We start from the raw sequence: 27737 nt of genomic DNA on the forward strand, positions 1-27737 counted from the left end.
CCCTGGGAAGTGGGTGGTGGGATGACTCCCATTTGGCAGAGAAGGAAAAGCCAAGCTATTGGGCCAAGGTCACTGTGCTCACACAGAGCAAGGACTGACTCATCTTTGTGTGTCACCTGCCCCAACAACCCACCAGCCTAAACTCCTCCCCCTGTGGTTCCTTCATTCACAACCTGGTTGCACTTCCCACCCCCAACACACAGAACCTTCAGGATCCGAACTCCTTTGGGCTCCCACAGGCCTCTGGGGACACTGGTAACAGCCCTTAGCACATTGCAGCCTGCTGCACACTGTTCTGTATGTAGGAGTCTGATTTCCCCTCTCCTAGAATTGGAGTTCAGGGAGGTGGAGGGTGGGAGAAATGGGAGTTTGGGAAGCAGGAAATCTGAGTTCCTGCATTGTTTCTATCAGTAACACAGTTAGCTGTGATCGTAGAAGGATAATGGCCCACGTCTATTTTGGTCATCACTTGGAACCCGTTATTGATCTTATATAGTAGGTTTCACTGAGAAATGAATAGGGGTTGCTGTCCTTTATGTGTGCCTACTGTGTGCCAGGCACTGTTCTCATGTGTGATTTACATAGGTGGCCTCACTAGGGCTTATGGAGGATACAGTGACAAACTGCCAACATCTGCCCACAATCTTCGAGGTCCTGCAAGATCTGCAGGCCCATTACCTCCCTGACCTCATCTACCTCCTGCTCTCCTCTTCCTCCACAGCTCCATCCTCACCGGTCTTCTTGTTGCCCCAGGAATATGCCAAATTCATACTTACCTCTGGACCTTTGCACTTACTCTTCCCTCTGCGTGGAAAGCTACTTCCTGCCCCCCCAACCCCCCACCTTGTGTGACTGCTTCCTTCTTGTCATTTACATCTCAGCTCAAATGTCACTTCCTCAGAAAGACTTTCGCTGGCCCCACTCTCTCTGAATTAGCCTCACCCTCCCATATCACTCTGTCTTATCTCTGTAATGCCAGGAGCTGAAATTATCTTAGGAGCTCTGTGCCTGTTTCTTTATCTGTAAAATGGTGATGAAAACAGGAATTGCGATGAAGATAACTGAGTGCTTGGCACATAGTAAGTGCTCAATAAATGTTAGTTATTACTATTTACTTGTTTTCTCTATTGTGGTTTACTTCCTCCGCAAGCTGCACAGTCCACGAGGGCAAACTCTGGGGCTGACTTGCTTATCACTGAAACTCCAGCACTTAGAACAGAGCTTGGCACATAATAGGCACTCAGTAAACATTTTTATTTATTTACTTATTTAATTTTTATTTATTTTTGTCTGCGTTGGTTCTTCGTTGCTGCACGCGGGCTTTCTCTAGCTGCGGAGAGCGGGGGCTACTCTTCGTTGCGGTGCGAGGGCTTCTCGTGGCGGTGGCTTCTTTTGTTGCGAGGCTCTAGGTGCGTGGGCTTCAGTAGTTGTGGCATGCAGGCTCCGTAGTTGTGGCTCACAGTCTTTAGAGCACAGGCTCAGTAGTTGTGGCGCGCTGGCTTAGCTGCTCCATGGCATGCGATCTTCCCGGACCAGGGATCGAACCCGTGTCCCCTGCATTGGCAGGCGGATTCTCAATCACTGCGCCACCAGGAAAGTCCCAAAATTTTCAAATGAATGAAAGAAGTAGGCACGATATGACCCCCCACTTTCCAGCTGTGGAAACTGAGGCTCAAGGTCACAATCAGAAACTGGTGGAGTCAGGATTCAAACCCAGGCCAACTTGGTTCCAAAGCCCTGGGCTTCCAAGGCCTGCTTGTGTCCAGAGGCAAATCTCTTCTGCTTTAGGCTCACTTCCCACCGCTATAAAGCATGTTCTGGGTCATTTGTAGGTGCTGACCCTCAATGGAGACTTGGAGAAGGTGGTCCAGTATTCTTTAAGTCCATTGTCAGCTTTTCTACCCTCCCCTCTCCCCGCCACTTCGGAGCCGCCTCCGACTGACACCGCTAGCCATCCAGGCATCACAGCTGGGCCTTTGTCAAAACCCGGACTGGATAATAAGGTTGTGGGAGATGAACGCTGTAGGGGAAGAGCTAAGGGCCTGGGGCGGCCAATAGGAAAGTGGAAGGAAAGGTTAGGGAGGGACTAACAGACGTGGGTGTAGGGGTATAAACTTGAGGGGCGGAGCCAATCCTATCAAGAGGCCGAGTCAAGGGCTCTGGGCCAAGCACCATCGCCCTGAGATGCTTAGGGGGCGGTGCCAAAAGCTCTGGGGGCAGGAATAGAACTTTAAGTCCCCCCCTCAGGATTCTGGGGGTGGAGCTAAGAGCCCTGGGGGCGGGCGTAGATAGAATAAACAAGAGTTCTAAGAAATGAGCTAGAATAAGAGTTCCAGGGCGGAGCTAGTGGATATCTGGGCGGATTTGAGACTCTAGGGTCAGGCTCTTGTCTTGCAAGGTGGCTTCTCGAAAATCCAGTAAAAGATTAGGGAGGTTTGCGGGGTGTGGGGTGTCTTCTTCCACCCTATCTTCCTCTAAGAGCCGGGGGCTATGCTTCGGGCTGAAAAGCAGAGAAGGCCCTGCCCCTTCCAAACCTTCTGTACCCCTATTGGCGGAGGGGGCCTGCGCGACAGGCTCCCATTGGTCCTGAACAGGCGGGGGTGTCTAGAGAGAATACGCGCCTGTTGTGGGCGGGACCAGACAGTACCGAGGGGGATCTCGGGTCAGCCAATCCCGGCCCGAAGATTGTGTTGGGGGGGCCTGGCAGGGGGTGTTCCGACCCCCCCCGCCTTTTCTGGGCATCCTGGGGGATGACCCCGGTGCCAGGCCCGGCGTCGGCCGCCTGATGCCGGGCGGGCCGAGCCGGGGATGCTGGAACGAAGGGCGTTGCTATGGCAACGGGAGGCAGGACCTGGGGGGGGAGCCCAGGCCCGAGCTGGGGCCGGGGGGGCTGGCGGTGGCTGTGGCGGGGCGATGGCGGAGCGCGGCCCGGCCTTCTGCGGCCTCTACGACACGTCCTCCCTGCTTCAATACTGCAACGGTGAGACCCCTCCTCAGTTCCCACCCTGGCCCCGCCCAGGGCTGGACCTATCTCCTCCTGCCCCAACCTCCTCCTTCCAAGTCCCCATCCTGGCCCCTTGCTGAAGATTCCCCTTTCTCCCCTAGCAGGACCCTGACCCCAGAGCAAGCTCCCTGATCCCCAAAGCCCTGATCCCAGTCCCCCACCCTCTTCAACCCTCCCCTTTTTCGGAGGTGGCTGAACTGAGAGAAAGGAGCAGAACCTCAGGAGCTTGGGGCAGGAGCGGGGGAGGCCTGGGGGTCTGGAACTCTGCCTTCCCTATCCCCTCTCAATCCTCTGGGACCCTCCCCCTTCTCCCTAGCAGAGGGACAGATTAGGGGGAGAGTGAGATTTGGTGTTGGCTTGTGGGCTGGGTGTGGGACTGGGTAGGATGACCAGAGGACTTTGCTTCGACTATACCCCCCAAATCCTCAGGCCCCGCCCCTCCCACCCATTAGAACTCATCCCTTCTCCCTAGACAAATGGGTACGATACAAGAAGGGTCACTGTGGGTGTCAGGCCCAGATGAGGGAAGCTGGAGGCAGAGGGGAGGAGGGAGGGATGGGAGAAGTGGGAAGTGGGGGCTGGTTTCCGGGCAAAAGTGCTGAAGGTGGGGGAATGGTCAGGAGAGAGCAGAGAGGACTTGAGTCATGGTGGGTGGGGGGTGGGCAGGCCAAGGCCTCAGAATGCAGCTGGCTCTCTGGATGGGGGTTGAAGGGCCAAGGTGAAAGCTCCCCCATTTCACTCAGGGGCCCTGAGAAGGAACTATCTTCCATTTGGAGGCTCACTCGCCTGGGCACACACCCCAGTGTCAGGGACCACTGGAGTTGGCAGAGCTCCAGAATGCTTATTTTGTCTCCTCTGCCCCAAGAGGCAGGCTGACAGGGTGCCTAAGCCTGGGGTCATGTACCTGTTCTGCTGCTGAAAGGCTGTGTGTCCATGCACGAGCAACTTCATCTCTCTAGGTCTCAGTCCCCTGCCACCTTCTTGCCTCCTAAAATGGGTATAATACTACAGCTGCTAGAGTTGCTGGGAGCACTGGGTACCAAAAGAGCAGTTAATTATATTCTGGATTTACTGAGCACATAACCAGAGCCAGGTGAGGTGCTAAGTGTTTTGCATGAAGAGTGCCTGCCACGTGTAAGCTCCCTATAACAGATCTCATTTGGGGGGGGGGTAGTATTATTAATGGTAGGTAAGAGGGGTCTTGGCCTAAGGAGGTGACCAGGCCCTCCTGCACCTCACCTATTGGCTGTTTGACCTTTGGTGATTTCTGCACACTCCCCAACCTCCGTCCTTAGTTTCCTCTTTTGCAAAACATTTTGCCAACGGGACCCTGAGATTCCTCCTCTTATGAGTTCCAAGTCCTGACAGCTCTCTCCCTCAGACCTCGGGAGGCCCCCACCTTCCAATGCAGGTCCAGGCACCCGACCAGAGAGGAGCTGGGTGGGGGGCAGGGCGGGCAAGGCCAGGCAGGCGATTGGGCTGCGGAGGTGGGGGGGAGGGAGGGAAGGGATAGACGGCTGCACTGCGGAGCCCAGCGGACGGGCGGGGCGGCCTACGGACAGGGGATGGCAGGTGCTACTTCCACGCCCGGTTCCTGTTAATGGTACCACCCTTACTTCTACCCGACTGGGAGCCAGGGCTTTCTTGGTTGTTGCCAGCAATGAGTCTGGGTATGAGTGGTCTGGGAGGGAGGGGGAGGGGGGACCACCTTGGTCCTCTGCCCCTCCCACTTCGGGAAAAATGGGCGGGGTGAGGGGGGCCCCCCCGCGGGAGATGGAGGAGTTATTCGGTTGCACCCATGGCCTAGAGGGGAGAGGGAGAGCCGAATCAGGGGCATGGGGTACATAAGCCAAATAAAGGAGGGGAATAGAGGGGAGAAGCTCGGGTCAGGGAAGAGAGCTTGGGTGTCAGATCCCCGCGGGTATCTCCCTTCCGTGGGTCTCGGGTCTTGGATGCGCTGCCTGCAACTCCCAAATCTGCCGTCAGGGGCCGCAGAAACTCTGTCCTTGCAGCAGGCTCGTGTGTCAAACCCCTTGGTGAGGAGGGAATGAGAAGGCGAGGGACCAGGCACGACCTTTTTGGCTTGGAAAGTCTTAGAAACAGAGAGGGAATGTTAGTACCCGCGATAAAATCTTGATATTTGTCAGAGAGTATTGGGAATCAATTCTAGAATGTTGGTGTAACTAGGGAAAAGTTGGTGTCGTCCTTAAAATGTTGATATGACTCAAGTGTATTTAGCATCTTAGTCACAGAATCTTAAAACCAGAGTCGAGAGGCTCTTGATTCGTAGACTCTTAGAAGGTTAGAGAGGAAGGGACTTCCCTAAGGTCACGCCTCCAGGGCGCTGCATCAGAGAGGAGTGTGCGGACAAGGGCTGAGAGCTGTGGGGATTTCCTTCCCCTTTTCTTGGCCCACATCCAAGCGTCCCAGCCCCAGGTTACTGGAGAGGAAGGGGGCGTGGCTAGCCCCAGGCTTAGACCAGGGAAGGCTGGAGGGACATCTCACCTCGGGCGTTGTAGCTCCTGGGTGGCCCCCCGCAGCCAGCGCTCCCTTGTCTTCCAGATGACAATTTGTCGGGCACGAGCGGGATGGAGGTGGACGACCGCGTGTCGGCGCTGGAGCAGCGGCTGCAGCTGCAGGAAGACGAGCTGGCGGTCCTAAAGGCCGCGCTGGCTGACGCGCTGCGTCGCCTGCGGGCATGCGAGGAGCAAGGCGCTGCTCTGCGCGCGCGGGGCACCCCCAAGGGCCGGGCGCCTCCGCGCCTAGGCACCACAGCCTCGGGTATCTTCACTAAACTGGAGGGGTGAGATGGGAGGGACTGGGGCCAGGACCTCACACTCACCCCCTTCTGTCTTCTAACCCCATTCCTCTAGTGTGTCAGCTCTTGAAAGGCCTTCCCACCAGGACGCCCCTCAATGGCTCGGGACCCCCGCGGCGCGTGGGTGGCTATGCCACGTCCCCATCCTCCCCCAAAAAGGAGGCGACCTCCGGGCGCAGGTAAGTCACGGAAGCCAGGATCCCCAGTTTCCTCCAAGACCTCAGAGGCTGTTTATATGGAAACGGATGGACTCATATGTCCGAACACCAGCCGTGGAAGGTCCGGGGAAGTTCTTGCCCGCCTCCGGCTCTCGCCTGCTGGCCTCGCGGGCTCTGCCCCTACCTACGTGCTCTCTATTCGCAGTGCCCGCCGCTACTTGTCACCAGAGCGCCTCGCCTCAGTGCGCCGCGAGGACCCCCGCAGCCGCACCACATCCTCTAGCAGCAATTGTAGCGCCAAAAAGGAAGGGTAGGTGTCTGAAGCGGGGTCGTGACACAACGGGTGGGGCCAGGACCCCAGTTAGGCTTGGAAAAGGATGGGGAATTTAGGGTGATGCCCCAGGCCACGAGTTGATAACCTAAAGCGCGGTCATCTAGTTCAGAATGCGGAAACAGTGCCGGAGGCTCGGAGAGACCAATCTTGAGACAGCGTGGTTGAACTGGGAGGCATGGAAACGCGGAGCCAACATGGAGGGGCGTGGTCAAAGCATTAAGGGGCTGGACTAGAACATAGGAGACGTGGATGATTAGCGTCTCTTGGATGAGCCGGAGTAGAAGTTAGGGAGGAGCCAGGTTTGTGGGCGCGTCTATTAAGGTAAAGGGGAGAATCCCCAGTGAGTCTCAGAGATGTAGCCAGGGCAGGACCCTCAGAGGAGTTTCTGCAAGAAATGGGGTAATCAGAGGGAGGGAAGTGATTGGAACTTGAGGGTGTGGCCAGAGGGTTAGCCAGGGCAGAATCAGAACCTGGGGTGGGGGTAATGGGCTAAGACCAGGTGCCGTAGTGTCCGATGCAAGAAGCTGGGCAGAGGGGAGCCTGAGGCGCTGCCAGGTGGAAATGGGCGTGGTTTGAAGGTTGGGCGTGGTCATATGTGGGCGTGGGCAGATATCAGTAGGCTTGAAGGGACTCTAGGTGAAAGTGGTCATGGTCTGAAGTTTGACCGGACCTGAGGAGGGTAGGCAATTCCATGGGGAGCTGTCAGTTCGGGAGCAGGATCGGAAGGAGAGGTGTGTATGATCAGAATGTTGGGCGTGGTCAAGTTCCCAGAGCCCGGGCTACACTGAAAGTCTGGGCGGTGTAGAAACCTGAGGGTGGAGTCCTGATGCAGTGGGCGTGGTCAGGGCTTGGCGGGGCCGGACTAAGGCAGGACCAGAACTAAGGCAGGACCAGAGTCAAAAATCACACATTTCAACCTCACTGAAATAATGGCAAACACGTACAGAAGCTATGTGCCAGGCACCACGCAAGGCATGTTACATGAATTAACTAATTTAAGCTTCGCAATCACCCGGGAGGTATGTATTTTTATCCCCAATTTAAAAGTGAAGAAATCGAGGCAAGAGGTTTGGCAACTTGTCCACACTGCTAGGAACTGGCAGAGCTGGGGTTTGAACTCAGGCAGACACGTCCCCGAGTCCATGTTCTCAAAAAACACTCTCCCTCCCCCCAAAAAAGAGCCTGGTATCAGGACCCCACAGCCAGGGACCTGAGACCCAGTGTGACCCTCCAGCTACGGGGTTGGCAGTGGAGGGCGGGGCAGGGCGCGGCGGCGTGGGCGCCTCCCAGGGCCGGAAGCGGCGGAGCCGGTCCCGGCTCCACCCCCGGCCCCGAAGCTTCGCCAGCCGCCGCCATGAGTAGCTTTGGAGCTGGGTGAGACTCTCTCGCACACCCCCCTCCTGCTCGCGCTACCGGCACCTGGATCCCAGGTTTCCCCCTTCTCCGGGGACCCAGACCCGCGGGCATCACCTCCTTCCGTCAGCAAAGGGAGTTGGAGACACGCCCCTTCCCTTAAACCCTCACCTCTTCCCTTTCTGCTTGAAGTTTGGGGCTCTGTGGGACTGGGGGTGGGGAGCGTTGGGAACCGTGCTGATTAGGTGGGAGGGGTACCTTGTGACGCTCCTCTTCCAGGATCGCGTCCCTGCCACTTCTTGCTGTTTGACCTTTGGCGATCACTGCCTCTCTGGGCCTGTGTCTTAGGCTCTGCAAGATCAACCGAGCAAAGCACACGGCCTGCAGAGAGGCAGCGCTCCGCTCCTTACTCGGCCCCCATTTTTCATCAAAGACCTCCGGGGAGCGCTGGGGTGGGGAAGTGGTTTCTCCAATTTCTGACTTGCCTGCTAATTAGGGCTTTCTTTCTTTCCTTTTCTTTTCTTTTCCCTTTCCTGACAGCAAAACCAAAGAAGTTATCTTCAGCATGGGTAAGTAGGGAGAATGGGAGGGGCTTCCTGGGGTGAGAAGCCAGAGCTGGAGATCAGGAAGCCTGGCTACTGGCTGGGCCTTTGCCTCTTTGGCCACATTTTCCCAAACTCTTTTAATTAAAAAAGTAAAAAAATGAAGTCGGAAGGGGAAAGGAAATAGGGTTGGGGGCTGGTGTCAGCACCTGACCTCTGGGGGTGTTCTGGCAGAGGAGGGCTCCGTGAAAATGTTCCTGAGGGGCCGCCCTGTGCCCATGCTGATCCCTGATGAGCTGGCACCAAGCTACAGCCTGGATACACGCTCCGAGCTGCCTTCCCGCCGTCTCAAGCTGGACTGGGTGTATCCTTTTGCTTTAATCTCTTCCTCCCACTTCTCCCAACCCGCCCGCCCCCAGCCCCCAGCCTGGAAGGGACCAGAGCCTTTCTGGTGTGGGACTTCAGCTGGAGGGAGAGTTTGTACTGAAGGTGGGACTTTCCAGGCCTCTGTGGCTTTAGGGGTCAGGAAGAGCTGGAGTCTGGAGGGAGCAGAGGAAGGCAGGTTAGCTGACATGACCTTTTATGATTCATTCAAGGAGCAAATGTTTGCTGAGCGCCCTCCATCTGTCAGATCCTCTTCTACATGTGGGCTGTGTTTCCTGAGCTCACCTTCTAAAGTGGGGGAGACCGAAGACAGTGATTCAATAAATAAGATAATTTCAGTTAAGTAATAAATGCTGGGAATACAGCAAACTAAGCTCAAGTGAGAGGAGTAACTGGGTTTCTCTGAGGAGAGGGCATTTGAGCTGAGAATCGAACATTCAGGGGCGAGCCTAGGAAGAACAGCGGGCACGGCAGGTCGAAGGGCTCTGCGATCAGAGTGAGCTTGGTGTATTTGAGAAATGGAAGAAGTTGATAATGGTTAAGAACCCTGTCTTTGGAGCCTGGCAGAAATGGGTTGAAACCCCAGCCCAGCCTCTGGCTGGCTACGTGACCCTGGACAAGTCACCTTGCCATTCTGTGCCTCAGTTGCCTCCCCTGAAAAATGGGTGTCATGATCTCAGATTCATAAGGCTGTGAAACAATGTGCTCATCATATGGGCCTCATAAACAGAGATTGATTAAAATAATAACTAATCATTATTGAGCACTTATTATATGCCAGGCACTGTTCAAAGCTCTTTCAAGTATAAATACGTTGAATAACATGATCCTTCTCTTCTGTAGGATTGAGAATATATTTTTACAACATGTGGCCTCCGAGAGCTCTCTGAGGCCTGCAGGTTGGGAATTATTACCCTTTCTTTCCAGATGAGGAAACTGAGGTCAAGAGAGGGGACCAAGCAGGAAGAAAAACAAATATATTAACGTATATATGTGGAACCTAGAAAAATGGTACAGATGAACAGGTTTGCAGGGCAGAAATAGAGACATAGACATAGAGAACAAACATATGGACACCAAGGGGGGAGGGGGCTGGTGGGATGAATTGGGAGATTGGGATTGACATATATAGACTAATATGTATAAAATAGATAACTAATAAGAACCTGCTGTATAAAAACATAGATAAAATAAAATTCAAAAAAAAAAAAAAAGAGAGGGTATATCAAGCCGTGTTCTAGGGAGTCAGCAGATCTGAGGCAAGAACTCTGATTCTGAGCCCCAGGCTTTTCCCAAAATGCAGACTGGGGCTTGGGAGCAGCATCCTAGGGACCCAGTCCGGGTCCTTCTCTCTTGGCCTTGGTTTCTGCTCTGGAGGAGGGAGGAATGCGGGAGCCCAGAGCCTCTTTAAGGCAGCTGGACATATTCGCGGGAATCAAAGAACACCATATGCTGTCATGTCAAGCTGGGCTTGATAAGTGAGCATCGAAAGAAAAGCAGTTGATACTCTGGTTTCTCTTCAGATAGAATAAGTCTTTCGCCTTTTACTAAAAAAAAAGAAAAAAAGAAAAGCAAAAAGCAGTTGAGAGAGCAACAGTCAGTACAGGCCTCATTCCCCAGCCCAGAACGGCTGCAGGTGAAGCAGTTTCCGTGGGATCGGGATACACATATCGACATTCATTCAAATGTTTCCTGAACATTCTGGGGCTGAGGGCTGCGTTCCAACAGTCCCCAAATCACAGTCCAGTGTGGGGACAGAATCCGTGACAATGACAACTCAGGCTGGGATGGGAGAACCCAGAGAAGGCAGCTGACCCAGCCTGGGCATAAGGGAAGGCTTCTCAGAGGAGGAGTTGTAGAAGAGAACAAAACAGCCCAGTCTTGTCCACTGTGGAACTGATAGTCTCATTAAGGAACAGGTGACGTTAGCAAATTGATCAGATAAGTGGGATGAGTCTAGCGGAGGAAGTGAGCCTGAGGCTCGATGTGGGGACAGGGAAGCTGAGAAGGGTGGCAGGTAACGTGTACTAGGTAAAGGGAAAGGTTAGTGCCAAGACCTGGGTGACAGTAGTGATCTTAGTGTTTTGAGAAACTCCAAGGTCAGAGAGCAAAGGAGGGCAGAAGCCCTGCTAAGGCCAGGGAGGGGCAAACCAGGCCAGTGGAGGAGCTTGGGCTTTCTCTTAGGGGAACTGGGGAGCCACAGAAAGTTCTGAACAGAGGAGGGTCACACTCCTTCAACAAATATTGAACTCATATGTCTGCTGTGTACCAGGCCCTGAGCTGGGCACAAGGGGTACATCAGTAAACAAAATGGACAGAGGTCCCTGCCCTCTTGGAGCAGACACTGTAGTTTGGGAGACACACAATAAATTAAACAGATAACGTGTGGGATGCTGACGAATGTACTGCAGGAATATGAAGAGGGAGGGGGATGGGGGCAGTTGAGGGTGTGTGAGTTTGCCGTTTTTTTGTTTCTTTGTGTTTGGCCGTGGCTCGACTTGTGGGATCTTAGTTCCCCAACCAAGTATGGAGCCCAGGCCCCGGAAGTGAAAGCGCTGAGTCCTAACCACTGGACTGCCAGGGAATTCCAGGTTGCAGTTTTAAATAGCTGGGAACTATTTGGGAGAGACTTGGGAAGCCCTCTCCAAGGAGCTGACAGTTGAGTAGAGACCTGAAGGAGGTGCAGAAGCCATGGAGAGATGAGGAGGAGGAGTATTCAGGTGGCGGGAAAAGCAAAGGCCCTGAGGTGACTAGAGCTGAACAGGTGTGAGGGGAGTGAGGAATCAGGGCCCAGATCAGGCCAAGCCTCTTGCCTGGGCTTTCATAAGGATTTTTTTTTTTTTTTTTTTTTTTGGATATTTATTTATTTATTTATTTGGGTGCAGCAGATCTTAGTTGCAACACGCAGGCTTCTCTCTAGTTGTGGCATGCGGGCTCAGTTGCGGTGTGCGGGCTTAGTTGCCCTGTGGCATGTGGGATCTTAGTTTCCCGACCAGGAATCGAACTCACGTCCCCTGCATTAGATGGCGGATTCTTAACCACTGGAACACCAGGGAAGCCCCCAAGATTTTGACTTTTGCTCTGAGATGAGAAGGTTCTGAGCAGAGGATGGATGTGAATTGACTTATAGTGTTAACAAATTTTAACAGGATCCCTCTGTGGGGAGGAGGGTAGAGAGAAGGTTATAGTAGTTTCCTGTGCTGTTAAAACAAATTACCACAAACTTGGTGGCTTAAAACAACAGAAAATCTCACAGTTTCTGGAGGCCAGAAATCCCCAGTCAAGGTGTCAGCAGGGGCGTGGTCCCTCCAGAGGCTCGGGGGGTAGAATTTGTCCCCTGTCTGTCTCCTAGCTTTTGGTGGCTACTGGCAACCCTTGGGGTTCTTTGGCTTATAGTTGCTTTACTCCAACCTCTGTCTTCACACCGCCTTCTCCCACCCTGTGTCTGTGTCTGTGTCTTTTCTTCTCTGTCCCTTATGAGGCCACTTGTCGCTGGAGTTAGGGCCCATCCAGATAATCCAGGATGATCTCGTCTTGAGATCCTTAATTGCATCTGCAAAGACTCCTTTTCCAAGGAAGGTCACCTTCACACTTCCCAGGGGTTAATATTTTGGTGGACATATTTTTGGGGGATACCATCATTCAACCTCCCACAGGGGTAAGAGTGGAAACAGGAAAGCCTAGCTCTGATGACCTTCATCTGGGAGTCAGTCAGCAGATGCAATGCAAAACAGGCTCTTTAACCGGCCCCTGGGCACCTCCAGCTATGGCTACCGCGGCCGAGACTGCCGGGCCAACCTTTACCTGCTGCCCACAGGGGAGATAGTGTACTTCGTGGCCTCTGTGGCTGTGCTGTACAGTGTGGAAGAGCAGAGGCAGCGGCACTACCTGGGACACAATGATGACATCAAGTGGTGAGGCCTGGGAGGAGGATGCCAAGTATTTCCTGCTTGGGCCACTCTTAGGGGAGGTGGGTGGGGCCAGGCCTTCCGGGGCCAGCAGGCTGAATTCAGGGGCAAAAAAATGTGGATTGATTATCAATACTTCAAATGTCGGTGAATTCGCTCAGATGCCTGAATTTTTCACTTCTTTTGAAAACTTCCAGTGGGCACCCCAGACAGTCCCACAGTGTGTTGGAGCCCCGTGGTGACAGCCCCTTTATTTTTTATTTTTTTATATTTGGCCTCACCGCACAGCATGTGGGATCTTAGTTCCCCAACCAGGGATCGAACCCGTGCCCCCTGCAGTGGAAGCGTGGAGTCTTAACCACTGGACCGCCAAGGAAGTCCCTTTTATTTTATTTTATTTTTTTTGGACAGCCCTTTTAAATGAGTGTGTTCTCCTGGCCATTTGTGGTACAGGCTTGGGCCCTCTGGGCACCTGAGTTAGAGACCGCAGGCCTGAGTCCTGCTTCTGAGCCAGGGTGCCCAGAGAGTATCCCCTTATTGCTACTGAAGAACTGAATCAGGGTTTATTGACTAAGTAACTCATTCAACCAAACTGTGGAATGAATAATCAGGCATCGCGACTGTGGCTTGCTGTGGGAGGGGTCCTGGCCTGTTGCGAGCACCCCCCTGCTGAGCCCTGTCCATCTGCCTTCTCTCTCCTCAGCCTGGCTGTCCACCCTGATATGGTCACCATCGCCACTGGACAGGTGGCAGGCACCACTAAGGAGGGGAAGGTAACAGAGTGGAGGGGGCAGGACCTGGAGACTGGGATGGAGTTGTGGGTGGGTCAGGAAGCTGGGCCCCCCAGGTAACCGGCCTCCCTCTTTCCTGCAGCCGCTGCCGCCCCACGTGCGCGTCTGGGACTCCGTTTCCCTCTCCACCTTACACGTACTGGGCCTGGGGGTGTTTGACAGAGCTGTGTGCTGTGTGGGCTTTTCCAAATCTGTAAGTCCTGTGCCATCCCTCGCCTGCCCCGGGTGCCCCTTGGGGCTGGAGGCCATGGCGTCATCATGGCCTCACAGGTGCTGGCCACGCCCCCTGGCCCTCCGGGCTGTGTGCCCACATGTGTGGCCTCACCGGCCTGCTCTATTAGCCCTTAGGAGGGGACCATAGGTCTTGATTGCTCCGCAGAGAAACTCCTCAGTGATCCTTTGTAGATCAGTTAACGCTTTCTGCATTATTTTTTCTCACCACCTTTCGTTCTGGAAGGGTCCTTATCCCTTAGGCATTTTAAGCCCTGTGTCTAGGGCAGCCCTGGCTCCTGGTACCATCCTAAATGGGTGTTGGCAGGTATGGAGGAGATAAGCACAGAAATCGAGAGTTAGCCTTTAGGAATTTGTACAGCAATTTGACATTCACACAACATCCAAGTGTGTGGGGGGGGCTTTTTTTGTTTTAATCGTATTTTACATTTTTTACTGTATTTTACCTGAGTATTGGCTGCAATGGATCGGGGACTAAAAAACAACCTGTCATCCCATAGACAGTTTAAGAACTTCACGGATTTTCTGAGACCTGAGGAGACACTTGAGAACTTTGGGGAAATAAAGCTCTTTTGTTGCCAAAATGTGGGGGAAAGGAAAACTTTGCAAAATCAAAACTAACCTGCGCTTAATGACAGGTATAAAAAAGCAACATCGTCCCAACTTTATTAACTGTTTAACTTCACAGCCCTAAAAGTCATTCCATAGGAAAATGCAGATTAGAGGCTCTCAGTAAGAATTCCTGACCGCGGGCTACTTGCAGAGAAATTGTAGCTGAGGGGAAATTAGAGGAAGTTCTTAGGGACGAGTCATTTCAAAAGGAAAATTATAAACAGCCTTTAAAATGTGTGTGGCCCTGGACAGGGAGTATATTTTCATGTGTTTCACATGACTTGGGTCAGGGCCTTTGAAACAGGCCTGAGTAGCTAATGCCCCAGTGGGCAAGGTGTTGGAGGGAGGGGGTGGATCCTGACCCACCTGCCCCTCCCCCATCCTCTCTCCTCTTCCTAGAATGGGGGCAACCTCCTCTGTGCAGTAGATGACTCCAACGATCACATGCTTTCTGTTTGGGACTGGGCCAAGGAGACCAAGGTGGTAGATGGCAAGGTGAGGTAACCCTTCTTATCCCCTCTCCTTGGGGTCTCCCTGTGGGATTGGCCAGATCTCAGTGTTCACAAGTCTGGAATCAGACTCATGTTGAAGTCCTGGCTTTGCCGTTTGCTGGCTGTGTGACTTCGGGCAAGTGGCTTGCCCTCTTAGAGCTTCAGTTGCCTCATCTATAAAATGGGGATAATGGTAGCATCTTCCTTGTAGGGAAAATTTGGCTTTGATGTTGGCATATGGGGTGGGCAAACCAGGCTCAACAGGAGGATCAGTACAAGGTGGCTGCTGGTTCTGCTGTCCTGCGATGTCCAAGACAGACCTTGACTTTGCATCTCCGGGGGATAACCTGCTTTACAGATGAGGAACCTGAGGCATGGTAGAGGGGAGAGCTACTTGCCCAAGGTCACGTGCTCATTCTGGGCTGGGGGCAAGAGACCTAGGATTGGGGCCCATGGTTTGGTGAAAGAGAAGTAGTTGAGAGGCTGGGCTCTCAGTGACTTGATTCTGGACACAACCTGGCTGTGTGTCCTTAGGCAAGTGAATTCCCCTCTCTGAGCCTCACTTCGTCATCTATAATGGGAGGTGCTAATGAGCCTTACCTTACAGGGTGCTGTGGGGTTAAATGAGTTGATGGATGTTAAGTGCTTGGTACAGAGCTTGGTACAAAGTAAGGGCTCTCCTTGTGCCTGCCATTATGTTGATGAAGAAAACAATAATGCTTCACTGGCTCGCCCTGCTTCCTGTACTTTAGTTTGCCCGTAAAGGAGAGGTACAAGCAAGTTGGGTGTGCAAGCGCACAACCCACACAGCTGTATAGGGCAGTCCTTCCTGGGTTGGGTATCGTGGTCCTGATGGCTTTGAGGTCCTCATTCAGAATCTCCCCCACCCCCTAAAGTGCTCCAATGAGGCCGTGCTGGTGGCCACCTTCCACCCCACAGACCCCACCGTGCTCATCACCTGCGGGAAATCCCACATCTACTTCTGGAACCTAGAAGGGGGCGGCCTGAGCAAACGGCAGGGCCTCTTTGAGGTGAGTGCCAGGGGTACTGGGACAGGCTGGTCCTGAAGGAGGCTGGCAGGGACACCCAGGCAGACAAGAAGATACCCCAGGGGCTGGAGGTTGTAGGGATGCTGAGATATTGCCTGCTGGGGCCTCAGTTCCCTTATCCATACCAGTGGGGTGATCCTCCTTAACTCTTCGAAGTTGTGAGGATTCAGTGGGATGAAGAGTATAGCGACTCGTAGCAGATAGTGGATGCTCAATAAATGGGTTGCTGCGGTTGTCAATATTCTGGATAAACAGAGGTCAGAGGCTGACTGGCCGAGAGAGACAGAGAAACAGCAGGAAGCACAGGGCCTGGGAGAGAAGATGCAGGCACACCTCTGACAGGGCTCCTTTGCCTTTGGTGAGAGTTGGGGCTTCTACCCCAAAAGGGGAGGCCCTGAGAACACCAGCCTCAGATGGAGATGAAGATGGAGATATTGAGATGAGAAGAGGGTGGGGCGGGGCAGGGTGGGGGACCTAGAGACAGACAGAAGAGGGGGCGGGAGGGAAGGAGAGGAGAGGGGCAGGGGCAGCGAGGGGGAGGCCAAGGGACAGAGAGAGGAATCCAAGTGGAAGACAGCAGGGGATCGAAGGACGGAGACTGGGACAGAAGTCAGGGAGGAGAGAGGAGGGAGGAAGGGGGTCCAGGGTGGGAAAGGGAGACAGTGTGGTCTTCAATCCACGGAGGTGGATTGGAGATGAGGACGCTCCACACAGGGCCGCTGCCCAAAGTACGGAGGGCATCCCCTGGACCATTGTCCTGGGTAATGGGTGAGCTCTGCGAGGCCTCCCGGCTTCAGCGACCCTCTGACACCTTCCGCTTCTCTCCCACCTTAGAAACACGAGAAACCGAAGTACGTGCTGTGTGTGACCTTTTTGGAGGGTGGCGATGTGGTCACCGGGGACTCTGGGGGGAACCTCTATGTCTGGGGCAAAGGTCAGTGTCAGCCCCACCTGTTTGATTCCCCAACCGAGTCCTCCCTGACTCCCTTTGGCTGTGCGTCCCTTTCTCGGAGCATGCTGATGTGGAATGTACGATACAACAATACGAGTCATTACTTGTCCAATTCTAACACCTCCATCAGGGCTCAGCTCCAGGATCCCCACCTGCATGAAATCTTCACTTATTCCCTCCCCTTGTCCTCTGCAAATCCCACGGCAGCGATCAAGTTTGAACTATAAATGAATGGGTCAACCCGGTGTGGATGGAGGGATGGATGGAGAGGTGGTTTGTTCCAGAGCAATGAATGAATGAATAAGTCAATGAATGAATGAAGCGTTTGTCCTACCCAGTGAATAGAAGAATGAGTAGATGAATATGCTGTCCTTCTTAATGGGTGGGTGATTAGGTGAGTGAACGATTAAATATATGAATGGTTGTCCCCAGAACGGATGACTGTGTTAATAAATGACTAGGTCTTTTCTCAGGCAGTGGATTACTGTAAAGTTATGAACGAATGAATGAATGAGTTTATTCAGTCATCAAACCACTTCCTGGAACAATCAAGTCTTCATGACATGTTAATCCATTGGCTGAGGTAACCATTCATCTTGGGGTAGTGGAAGAGGAGTTGGGAGTTGGGCAGGCTTTGGGTTCAGGTCTCAGCAGTGCTGTGTGCTCTCTATGTGGCCTTGGGCAAGTCATCTCCCTTCTGAGACTCAGTTGCCCCATCTGTAAAATGGGTATAATACTCTCTCCCTCATATGGTTGTTTTGAGCTTTTCTTGAGATTAGACAGCTGAGAATAAGCTCTGAATAATTAGCAGTGTGTCTTTCCCAGCAGACTCTAAGCTCTCTGAGGGCAGAGACTTGGTCTGATTGGTTCCCATATCTCCAGTCCCACCACTGGGTCCAGCCTGCAGGGCTACGGGATGTTGGGTGGGTGGGTGGTTAGAAAGATAGGTGGACCAAAGGACGTATGTACACGTGGCACCACTTCTGAGCCTCGAAGGATGGAATTGAAGAGAGTTGCTTTTTCTTCCTCTCCACTTAGTCCCTGCCCCAGCCTCTTCCCTGGTTCCCGGGCCTTCAGTCTCGTCCCCTCCAATTCAGTTTGTTCTCAGAACCAAATGTAAATCTGACCCTATCCTTCCCCTGCTGAACCCTTCCATTACTACCCAGTTCATATCCCTCAGAACAAGGTCTGGATTCCTCACTGAGGTCTGCAAGGTCCGGATTCCTCAATGAGGCATGCATGGTCTGGCCATGCTTTCTCTTGTCCCTTGCATGTTATACTTGGTCACACCAGATTTCTTTAGTTTCCTAAATAGTCCATGTTCTCTCTGCCTTTTGCACATGTTGTTCCTCCTGCCTGGGACACTTTTCTACCCTCTGTTGTCCTAGCCAACTCCTACTCAACCTTCAGATCCTTGTTCAGCTGTCCCCTCCTCCAGGAAGCCCTCCCTGGCCCACCAGGCTAGGTGCCCACTCTGGGATCCCACAGTCTTCTGGGTTTCCCCATCCCAGCCCCAACCATGTTGGGTCGTCACTGACTGGTAGTAGGTCTGTCTCTGAAACTGGACTGTGATCCCTGTGAGGGTAAGATCCGAGGTTGCCTTCATCAATACCCAGCATCACCCAGCATGAGGCTGGGTCCAGAGTAAATGCTAGTTTAATAGTTGTTGACTGAATGGATGAATGAACAGATGGTTAGGTTGACAGATGAGTGGATAGATGGGTGAATGGGTAGATGGATAGGAAAAAAATGGAAAATGGGTGGATGTTTGGATAGAAGGATGGGTTGACTGGTGAGTGGGTAGTCAGCTGAAAGAGAGGGTGAATGAATGGATGAGAGGCGGATTGGTGGATGGATAGAAGGAAGGAAGGGTTGATGGCTGGATGGATCGGTAGATGGGTGATTGGATGGGTGAGTAGATAGGTGGATGGACAGACTAGTAGATAGGTGAGTAGATGAATGGGTAAGTGGGTTAGGGTTAGAATCAAAGGGTGGATGGGGGCCTCCCTGGTGGCGCAAGTGGTTGAGAGTCCGCCTGCCGATGCAGGGGATACGGGTTCGTGCCCCGGTCTGGGAGGATCCCATATGCCGCGGAGCGGCTGGGCCCGTGAGCCATGGCCGCTGAGCCTGCGCGTCCGGAGCCTGCGCGTCCGGAGCCTGTGCTCCGCAACGGGGGAGGCCACAACAGTGAGAGGCCCGCATACCGCAAAAAAAAAAAAAAAAAAAAAAAGGGTGGATGGGTAGATGTTACTTCAGATGGTTTATTAGATGGATGATAGGGTATTTGAGTAGATGGGTGGGTGGAAGGCTGGGTAGAAGAAAAGGTGAGTGAATGGCTGGATGTAGGATTGAGAGTTTGAGGTGTTTTCTGGGGTCAGTATTGGGGAGCTTCCCCATGCTGACCTCTGCCCCTGGCCACCCTGCAGGTGGGAACCGTATTACACAGGCTGTGCTGGGTGTCCACGATGGCGGCGTGTTTGGGCTCTGCGCCCTGCGGGACGGGACGCTGGTGTCAGGAGGGGGCCGCGATCGGCGGGTGATCCTCTGGGGTTCCGACTACAGCAAGCTGCAGGAGGCGGAGGTGAGGGGGAGAGGCTCATGAAGGTGAGGAGACCTCCTCCCGCCACACTAATACTAGACCCTGCTCTCCCAGCCTATCTCCCCCACCCCCCAACCCCCCCTCTGCCTGTGTCCTTCACTCATCTGCCTGCCCCCCACCCCCCTTTGCCTATCCAGGTCCCCGAGGACTTCGGCCCTGTGCGCACCGTGGCGGAGGGCCGGGGTGACACGCTGTACGTGGGGACCACCCGCAACTCCATCCTGCAGGGCTCTGTCCACACTGGCTTCTCGCTGCTCATCCAGGTGAGCTTCTCTTCTGCACCTGCCCTGCTCCCTCCCCACCCGCCTCTCTAGTCTCCTCTGCACCATTCATTCCTCCTCTCTTCCCACTCCCATTTCACCTCACCTCCCTGCCCCATCCCTTATCCTCTGGCCTGGTGAACACCACTTACCTTCCCTTTAACTGCTCCTGACACATAACCCCACCCCAGAACACCCCACGGTCCAGCAATGGGTTAACTGGTAGCACAGCAGAGGGGTCCCAGGGCCCTGCTCCAGCTGTGCTGCCCCCTGCTGGTCAGGGTGGTGTCCATTTCTGTAAGTGCCCTGGCAGGTTGTCACACAGGCCTTGAGCCACACACCTCCCAGGTCTCCGGCTACAAGGATCTAGGAAGACCCTCTGAAGTCTTCTCAGATGCGCGTTCCTTCATCCTCGTGGGCCAGAACCCTACCACACATCCAAGTAAAAAACCCCGGCTACTGGGGGAATTCCCTGGCCATCCAGTGGTTAGAACTTTGCACTTCCACTGCTGGGGGCCTGGGTTCGATCCCTGGTAGTCAGGGAAGATCCTGCAAGCCACATGGTGCGGCCAAAAACAAAAAAAAACCCTGGGATCAAAGCACAGCCCTGTCACTCACTCGCTGTGTGATATGAGGCAAGTGAATAACCTCTCTGTGCCTCTGTGAACCAGGAGAATAATAGAACTGACTCACGGGGTGTTGTAAGGATTCAATGAGTCAGTTCATGCACAGCATTTAGAATGGTGCCTGGCACAGAGCAAGTGCTCAAAGAGTCTTGGCCAAAATTACTCCTTGTTCAGTGCCCCCCCCACCCCTTCTTTCACTCCTGACATGCATTTTACCTCTTACATGGTAGCTGAGATCCATACAGCAGCTGCATTTAGATTCCCCCACTCTGGCTCTTGTTTCCATAGAAGAAGATGAGGAAAAACAAGGGCTAGAGGGATTTCCTAGGGGTCCCAAGACCAGAATGGACCTTAAAGACCTCTAATAATAGTATCAATATTATTTAGTATTAATTATATTATTAATATATTACTAGCTTTATATTATTTATTAACATTAATCATTATACTAATATCAATAATTCTGTTGATTATCATTGTTAATTACTTTAATTATATATTAATAGTGTATGTTATCACTACTGATAATAGTCAGCCACTTCCACTTGGTGAGCACTTTGTACCAGCCTCATACACTTTCCATCTATTCACACTTTCCATCCATAATTTGAGTGAGCAGAAAAATGCCATGAGACACATACAGTGATTGGCCCCATTTTACAGAAGATGAAACTGAGGCTCCAAGGAGAAGTCATCTGCCCAGGTGACTGCCACAGTCAATAAGAGAGAGCTGCAGTCAGACTCACCAGGCTGAGTACCCTCCATGGGTTCCTACAGCCTGCTGGGCGCCATCTGACTCCCAAGGTCAAGCTCCTACTCATCATGTCTCTTGCATCCCATTGTGCACACTGGAAAGCAGAGACCTGGGGGGAGGGGCAACATTTGCCTCGAGCCCCACACTGGGGCAGAGGTCTGCCCAATCACAGCCTCCTTCAGATACACTGGGGAAAGGGTCTTCCCTGGGTCACCTGTGGGGAGAGTGTGTTGCTGGGGCTAGTCCAGCACTTCTTTCTGGCATCAGACTTTGGGGAGGTGGGGGATGCAGAGGAAAGGCCTGGATTGGCAGTCTCCATGCTGTCATCTCTCCTTTCCACCAGGGCCACGTGGAAGAGCTGTGGGGCCTGGCCACACACCCCAGCCAGGGACAATTTGTGACATGTGGTCAGGATAAGTTGGTGCATCTGTGGAGCGTGGAGTCCCACCAGCCCCTGTGGAGTAGGATCATCGAGGTAAGGGGATGGGGGACTTGACACACCATTCTAACAGGATGACTTGTCTCAGTGTGTCAGGGTTCAGTGCATCAAATGGAAGCCACACTTGGTGTCTTTAAGCAGAAGGAGATTTAATGCAGGGAACTGGGTGCTTACGAACTCACTTGGAAGGGCCAGAGGAGTGGGTTCTCGACTGGAAAGAAGCCCAGAACAACACCACAGAACTGACCTGCCAGAGGAGCTGCTGCCTCTGCCACAGTCAGGAAGGTGGGGAGTCAGGAACCACTGAGTTCAAGAAAATGCTGTCATCGTAACTGCAATCCAGGAACCAGGATGCTGTGCTCACTCAAGTGTTGGCTCTAGAGCTACGCTGTCCAATACATGTGGCTATTCAAACTTAAATTAACTTTAAATGTAAGTAGAATTAAAAATTCAGTCTCTCCATTGCACTAGCTACATTCCAAACATGTGGCTAGTGGCCACCATATTGGAAAGTGCAGATAGAGAACATCTCCATTATCGCAGAAGGTTCAGTTGGACTGTCTTGCTCTAGAGTGACCCAATGCTGGCTACATTTACACTGGCCAAAAACAGATACTCTGTGCCCTTGCCTTTCAAGGCTAGTGACTGCTCACCAGCATAGCAAGTGCTACTGCTTTCACAACCCAACTGATCAGTGGAAGTGGCAGAGCGGGGCCTCCACCTTGTACCTTCCAGAGCCCACAATAGTGCAACTGATTGTCAGACCCAAATCACAGCCGACCCTAGCTACAAGGGATTCTGGGCAATGTAGTTTTTAAGCTCTCCTGCCTGTGTGGTATGGGACAGTAGAAGGTCAGTCATCATATTCCCCACACCACCCTTTGAGGTTTTGCCCCAGGAATCCAGGGTTACCTATGATCCTGGAACACTTGATGGCCTTTGAATTTCTAGGAGTCAGGGATGGTGTGCCCCGGAAATTATTAGGGCCATGTATAATAATCCTCACTCTGGCTGCCTAATTGAGCACCTACTATATGCCAGGCCCTGTGCTCAGCACAGCAGTTCTCTAGCCAGGGCATAAGAACCACCTGAGTTGTTAGAAACACAGAATCCTGAGCCCCAAGCATGGGAAGTCTGGTTCAGGAGTTCTGAGTTTAGTCCTAGAAATCTGCAATTTATAACAAGAACAAGATCCCTCGGGTTATTCTGATTCGGGCAGTCTGCCCAGCATGCCTGACATTGGCTTAGCACTTTACCCACATCGTCTTTTTAACTCCCCCCCCACCCCAACCTCCACAAGGCAGTAGAGATGGATCGCCCAGAAACAGGAAGGTAAAATCAGGAAACAGTCCCAAAAAGGTAAAATCACTTGCCCTTCATAATTACAATCATAGCTGACCTTTATTCAGTGCTTCCTGTAGGCCATCTTACTCAACAGCTTACCATTCTAAGGACTTTACACATTGCTTATAACAGTCCTGGGGAGTGTGTATTGATGTTCTCCTTTTGGGGCAACCAAGGCCACGATGGGGAAAGTTATTTGATGTCACATAACGAGGAAGTGTCAGGGCCACAGTTTCAAACCACGTCTGACTCCATGGTGCTCTGTTGCCTGCAAATCAACCAAATGCCCCCGAAATTTAAAAATTTTGTGCTAGGAGTTAGATAAAGATATGGGGAAACAGGCACTCAGACAAGCCTAATGATAAGTCAATATAATTTTATAATGGAAAGCAAATTGGCATGATATATCAAAAGTCTTAAAAATATGGATAGCCTTTGTCCCAACAATCTCACTAGTAGAAAAGTCCCTAAGGAAATCATCTTGGGTTTATAAAGCTGTGGGAGGTTAAAACAGGAGTGAAAAAGGATCCAGAGTCAACAGTGAAAGGAGGAATATCTTCTGTTCGAGCTGACATGTTAAAGGAAAGGAGAGTGGTTTCCAGAGCATCTGCAGCAACAGGTTACTGGAGGGCAGCAGAGGGAGGTGAGAGCCCTCATGCCAGGCTGAGAGTTGCCTCTGAGGCTGGGGACGTGTGGGCCAGATGGAAGGGGGACCCCAGCTCCCAGCCCTTCCTCTTCTCTCCCTCCTCAGGACCCTGCCCACTCTGCTGGCTTCCACCCCAGTGGCTCTGTCCTGGCCATTGGCACGGTGACTGGCAGGTAAAGCTGATGGGCATTCGGGGAGGGCTTCTCTGCTCCCTCCAGGAACTATCCCTTGATCACCTCCCCCTACCTTCCCTACTGCCCCAAAGCTTACAGAGAATGATAACTACGTACCAGCTGTTTACCAGGCCTTGATCTCCCAACATTCCTCTGGAGTCAGCCTCTCTCCCTAATCTTTTCTGGGGTCCTTCCCTCAGGCCCCACAGATTGCCACCCTTCTCTACCAGATCAGCTCACCCCTCCTCTCCCACCATGCCTTCTCCTTAAAGATGGCTGCTGCTGGACACCGAGACCCATGATCTGGTGGCCATCCATACAGATGGGAATGAACAGATCTCAGTGGTCAGCTTCTCTCCAGGTAAGGGCCCGGGGCCGGGGAGGGGACCTTGGAGAGGCCAGGCCTGGGAACTGAAGCTCAGAGTTACTGGCAGGGGGAAGGGGTGGAGTCTGTGTGGCAAGGCCTAAGGGCGGGGCCAGGCCTGTGGCAGGGATGGAATTTGGGACTACTGAGGAGTCTGGGATAGTGGGGGGCTGAATCTGAGAGAGGAGGGGTGGAGCCTGGGTGCCTCCTCATAGCCCCCTCCCCCTCCCCCAGACGGGGCGTACCTGGCCGTGGGCTCCCACGACAACTTGGTGTACCTGTACACGGTGGACCAGGGCGGCCGCAAGGTCAGCCGCCTGGGCAAGTGCTCGGTGAGTGGGCAGTGGCCCCCAGCCCGCGCCGCCACCCCGTCCAGGGGGTACAGAATTAACCAGTTTTCTACCTCAAGGGAGCACAGCTTCAACACTCAACTGACTGCCTTGGTCACATCAAGGAGTTTTAGCCCCGCCCACACATTTACCCTCTCCTGTGTTTCAAGCCCATCCCTTTGTGTAGCCCCGCCCCTCACGTTCTAAGCACACCCTCTGTGTAGCCCAGCCCCTTGCATTCGAAGCCCGCCCCTCTGTGTCTAGCTCTGCCCACTCGTTCTAAACTCCCCCTTGTGTTCTAAGCCCTATTTGTCTAGCCCCACTCATCACAGTCTGGCCCCGCCCATGATAGTGTGGCCCCGTCCCCACACCCCAAAGGCTTGTGTATCTTTCCTCGAGACCCCCTGTGTTTTCACCCTACCTTTGTATTTTGCCTTCCACCCATCCTGGTCTGATCCTACCCGCTCCAGCTCTAACTCCACCCCTTCCCTCCCCTGCAGGGCCATTCCAGTTTTATCACCCACCTGGATTGGGCCCAGGACAGCAGCTGCTTCGTCACCAACTCAGGGGACTACGAGATTCTGTACTGTGAGTTCTCTGAAACCCAAAGGCATTCCTCCTTTACCTCTCTATTGTGTGTGCGATTTTCATAGCCTTCCCTGGGTTCTGGAAGGGGAAGCAGGGGCTTCAAGTCCCTTGTCCTCTGGCTGTTTTATTCAGGGGTTGATCTGATTGGCTGGTCTCCTGGCTTCTGGTTTCCTCCCTGGTGGACCCAACTTTTAACCAGTTCCTCCCCCTCCAGGTTGGATGGCTGGGGTACAGGTTTCTAAGCAGATACCCCTGCTCTCGTCTTGAGATGTCACCACCCAGGATCTAGCGCCAGTCTGGAGAGGTAGAATAAGCCAATGGGACCTCAGTGCCCATTGTCTGTGAAATGGATGAATTAAGTCAATAGTTCTTTCCATTTGGTTTTTGGGTTTTGGTTTTCTTGGCCACGCCGCGCAGCTTGCCGGATCTTAGTTCCCCGACCAGGGATCGAACCCGTGCCCCCTGCAATGGAACCGCAGAGTCCTAATCACTGGACCTCCAGGGAATTCCCAGTAGTTCTTTCTGCTCTGAACACCTCCTCCCATTTTCTGCCCCAGGGGACCCAGCTACCTGTAAACAGATCATTACTGCAGATGCTGTGAGGAACGTGGAATGGGCCACGGCTACCTGTGTCCTGGGTTTTGGCGTGTTTGGTAAGTTCTGGAATGGGGAAAGTCTTGCTGAGGACAGGAGTTCCAAGAAACATCCCTGACTGGTGGTTTTCACAGTCTCTTATTACCTCTAAGGTGGGAAACTCATTCCTTTAGACATGTGAGCAGCAGTATTTGTATAGAGGAAAGGTTAGGGTGAGGTGACTACTCAGGTCCCTTGGAACTGTAATGAAATGAGACCAATTGGGGGTGTCACCTGGCCCAGGGAGATTCACACAGCCTGTGTCCCAGTCACCCATTCATTCAGGCATTAATGCACTCAACATATACCCCCTGAGCACCTCTGTGCCCAGCTGGGCAGTGCTGAGACCCAGTGGTGACCACGACAGCCCTGACCCTGCCATCATGGGTCTCACAGTCCAGTGGAAGGGAGAGACCTGTCCCCAGACCACCCAGAGTAGACTGGGCTGGGACAAGGAAGTCCAGAGAGGACACCTGGCCCCAGCCTAGGAGGGAGTCAGGGAGGGCTTCCTGGAGGAAGGGACATCCAAACTGGATCTGCAGGATGAGGAGTTAGGTTCTAGGGTGGTGAAGAAGGAAAGCAGTGGCTAGGCAAAGGGAATAATAGCCATGTATAAAAGCCTAGAGGTGACAGAGCTTGGTATTTGGAGAAATGCAAGAAGGCAGGATGGCTAAATCATTGCAGAGTTCAAGGGAAGCACTGATAAGGACAAGGCTGGAGCAGTGTGGGGGACAAGGCAGAGCTTGGGGGTCATGGTGAGAAGCCTGGGCCATGGGAGATTTTTTTTTGGGGGGGTGGGTGGATCTTAGTTCCCTGACCAGGGATTGAGCCCAGGCCCTTGGCAGTGAGAGCGTGGAGTCCTAACCATTGAACCGCCAGGGAATTCCCCATGGGAGGGCTTTGAGCTATAGAGGGATAGGTTCAGATAAGCATTTCCAAAAGATTATTCCAATTCTCATCCCCGGCTAGAGACAGGCTAGGTGAGAGAAAGGCAGGGAGGCTGGGGCTGGGGCCTACGCGCCTTGGGGGTCCCTGGCCCCAGCTGCCATCTTACCACCAGCCACCCCCAATCTTGTCCGCAGGGATCTGGTCTGAGGGAGCAGATGGTACTGACATCAATGCCGTGGCCCGTTCCCATGATGGGCAGTTGCTGGCTTCAGCTGATGACTTTGGCAAAGTCCACCTGTTTAGCTACCCCTGCTGTCAGCCTCGAGTGAGTCCCTCTGGGGGGCTGGCAGGGTGGAGGTACCAAGCAGCACTGCAGGCAGTATTAAGGCAGCCCTTTCCAGATCCCAGTTTCACCAGCTGTACAAGGAGGGCAGTGGCTTGATCCCAGGGGCCTTTCTTAACTTGAAAGTTGATAAATTACCAAGTCTGTAGTGCTAAAGCTCTGAGCATCTGCATTGTGAGATCTTTGGTTCTTTTCCCTATTAACTCAAGAAATATTTATTGAGCACTTACCAAATGCCTGGGCCCAGGGCATACAGCAGTGGACAAGACAGATGACCTCCTTTCACTTCCTTCTTTCCGTATCACAGGCTCTCAGCCACAAATACGGTGGACACAGCAGCCATGTGACAAATGTGGCCTTCTTGTGGGATGACAGTGTGGCCCTGACCACAGGGGGCAAGGACACCAGCGTGCTGCAGTGGCGGGTGGTCTGAACTGGCGGGTGGGGAGGGTTCCCAGGAACATGGGGCCCAGGTAGAGTCAGGTGGCAGGGTGGGAATTCTATTTTCGGGAGATGTCTATTGCCGAGTAGAGTAATATATACCCAGAGTATGTCTATAGCAAAGGGGGTTATGGGGGTGGGAGGGTGAACTGACAGAAGTCTCTATTTATTGGGGTGGGAAAAGGGGTCACATTGCTTTGGGGGAGCCATTAGGGTGTTTGGTTTGGGGTGTTTTTTAAGTTTATTATTTTATATCATCCAGAAATAAAAACACATGCACTGAGGTGGAGTCTCGGGGTCTGTGTATATGGTGTGTCCATAGATTGTGTCTATAAGTGTATGTGTATGAGGTGTGTGTGTGGTGTGCATATATTACAATGTTTATGATGAGACACCATTATCAGGTCTTTATTCGTCTTTAAGCTTGACAGAAACCAAGCTTTCTCTAACTTAGGCCAGAGGAGGACTCAATTGATCGACATGGCCAAACAAGGAAGGGCAGTTGTCCCCTCTGGCCTTCAGGGCCATCAAACCAAGGATTTGAGGGCAACCAAGGTACTCCATACCTTCTCTGACCTTCTGCAAGTCAGCATGTTTCTCTGGGACCAGCATTCTCCACACCATGGAAGGATGGCACCCAGCAGCTTGAGCCCCAAGTCCAAAAATCCCAGGGAAGGGCTATG

The 27737-nt window shown here is 52.9% G+C and overlaps 1 protein-coding gene across 6 annotated transcripts; it reads left to right on the plus strand.

Moving 5' to 3' along the window:
* Nucleotides 1–2808: 2808 nt before the first annotated feature.
* On the plus strand, nt 2809–27337 carry EML2 (EMAP like 2). 6 transcript variants are annotated; one of them, XM_060083219.1, is made up of 22 exons: nt 2809–2980; nt 5567–5785; nt 5878–6001; nt 6186–6290; nt 8208–8236; nt 8444–8573; nt 12358–12507; nt 13205–13274; nt 13375–13485; nt 14535–14630; nt 15523–15657; nt 16510–16609; nt 19054–19208; nt 19364–19489; nt 21210–21341; nt 23401–23468; nt 23741–23829; nt 24067–24164; nt 24662–24749; nt 25307–25402; nt 26465–26595; nt 26921–27337. In XM_060083219.1, exons 1-22 carry the CDS (start codon nt 2809–2811, stop codon nt 27044–27046), a joined length of 2550 nt encoding a protein of 849 aa, XP_059939202.1. In that variant the 3' UTR covers nt 27047–27337. The 6 variants fall into 6 exon arrangements, 5 of the variants coding, with proteins under 5 accessions (XP_059939202.1, XP_059939198.1, XP_059939199.1 ...); XM_060083215.1 differs by lacking the exon at nt 2809–2980 and having other exon boundaries at nt 5492–5785; nt 26921–27209; XM_060083216.1 differs by lacking the exons at nt 2809–2980; nt 19364–19489 and having other exon boundaries at nt 5492–5785; nt 26921–27209.
* The last annotated feature ends 400 nt before the right edge of the window (nt 27338–27737 follow it).

Source organism: Mesoplodon densirostris, chromosome 19 (assembly GCF_025265405.1).
Source record: "Mesoplodon densirostris isolate mMesDen1 chromosome 19, mMesDen1 primary haplotype, whole genome shotgun sequence".
NCBI classification, from domain to species: domain Eukaryota; kingdom Metazoa; phylum Chordata; class Mammalia; order Artiodactyla; family Ziphiidae; genus Mesoplodon; species Mesoplodon densirostris.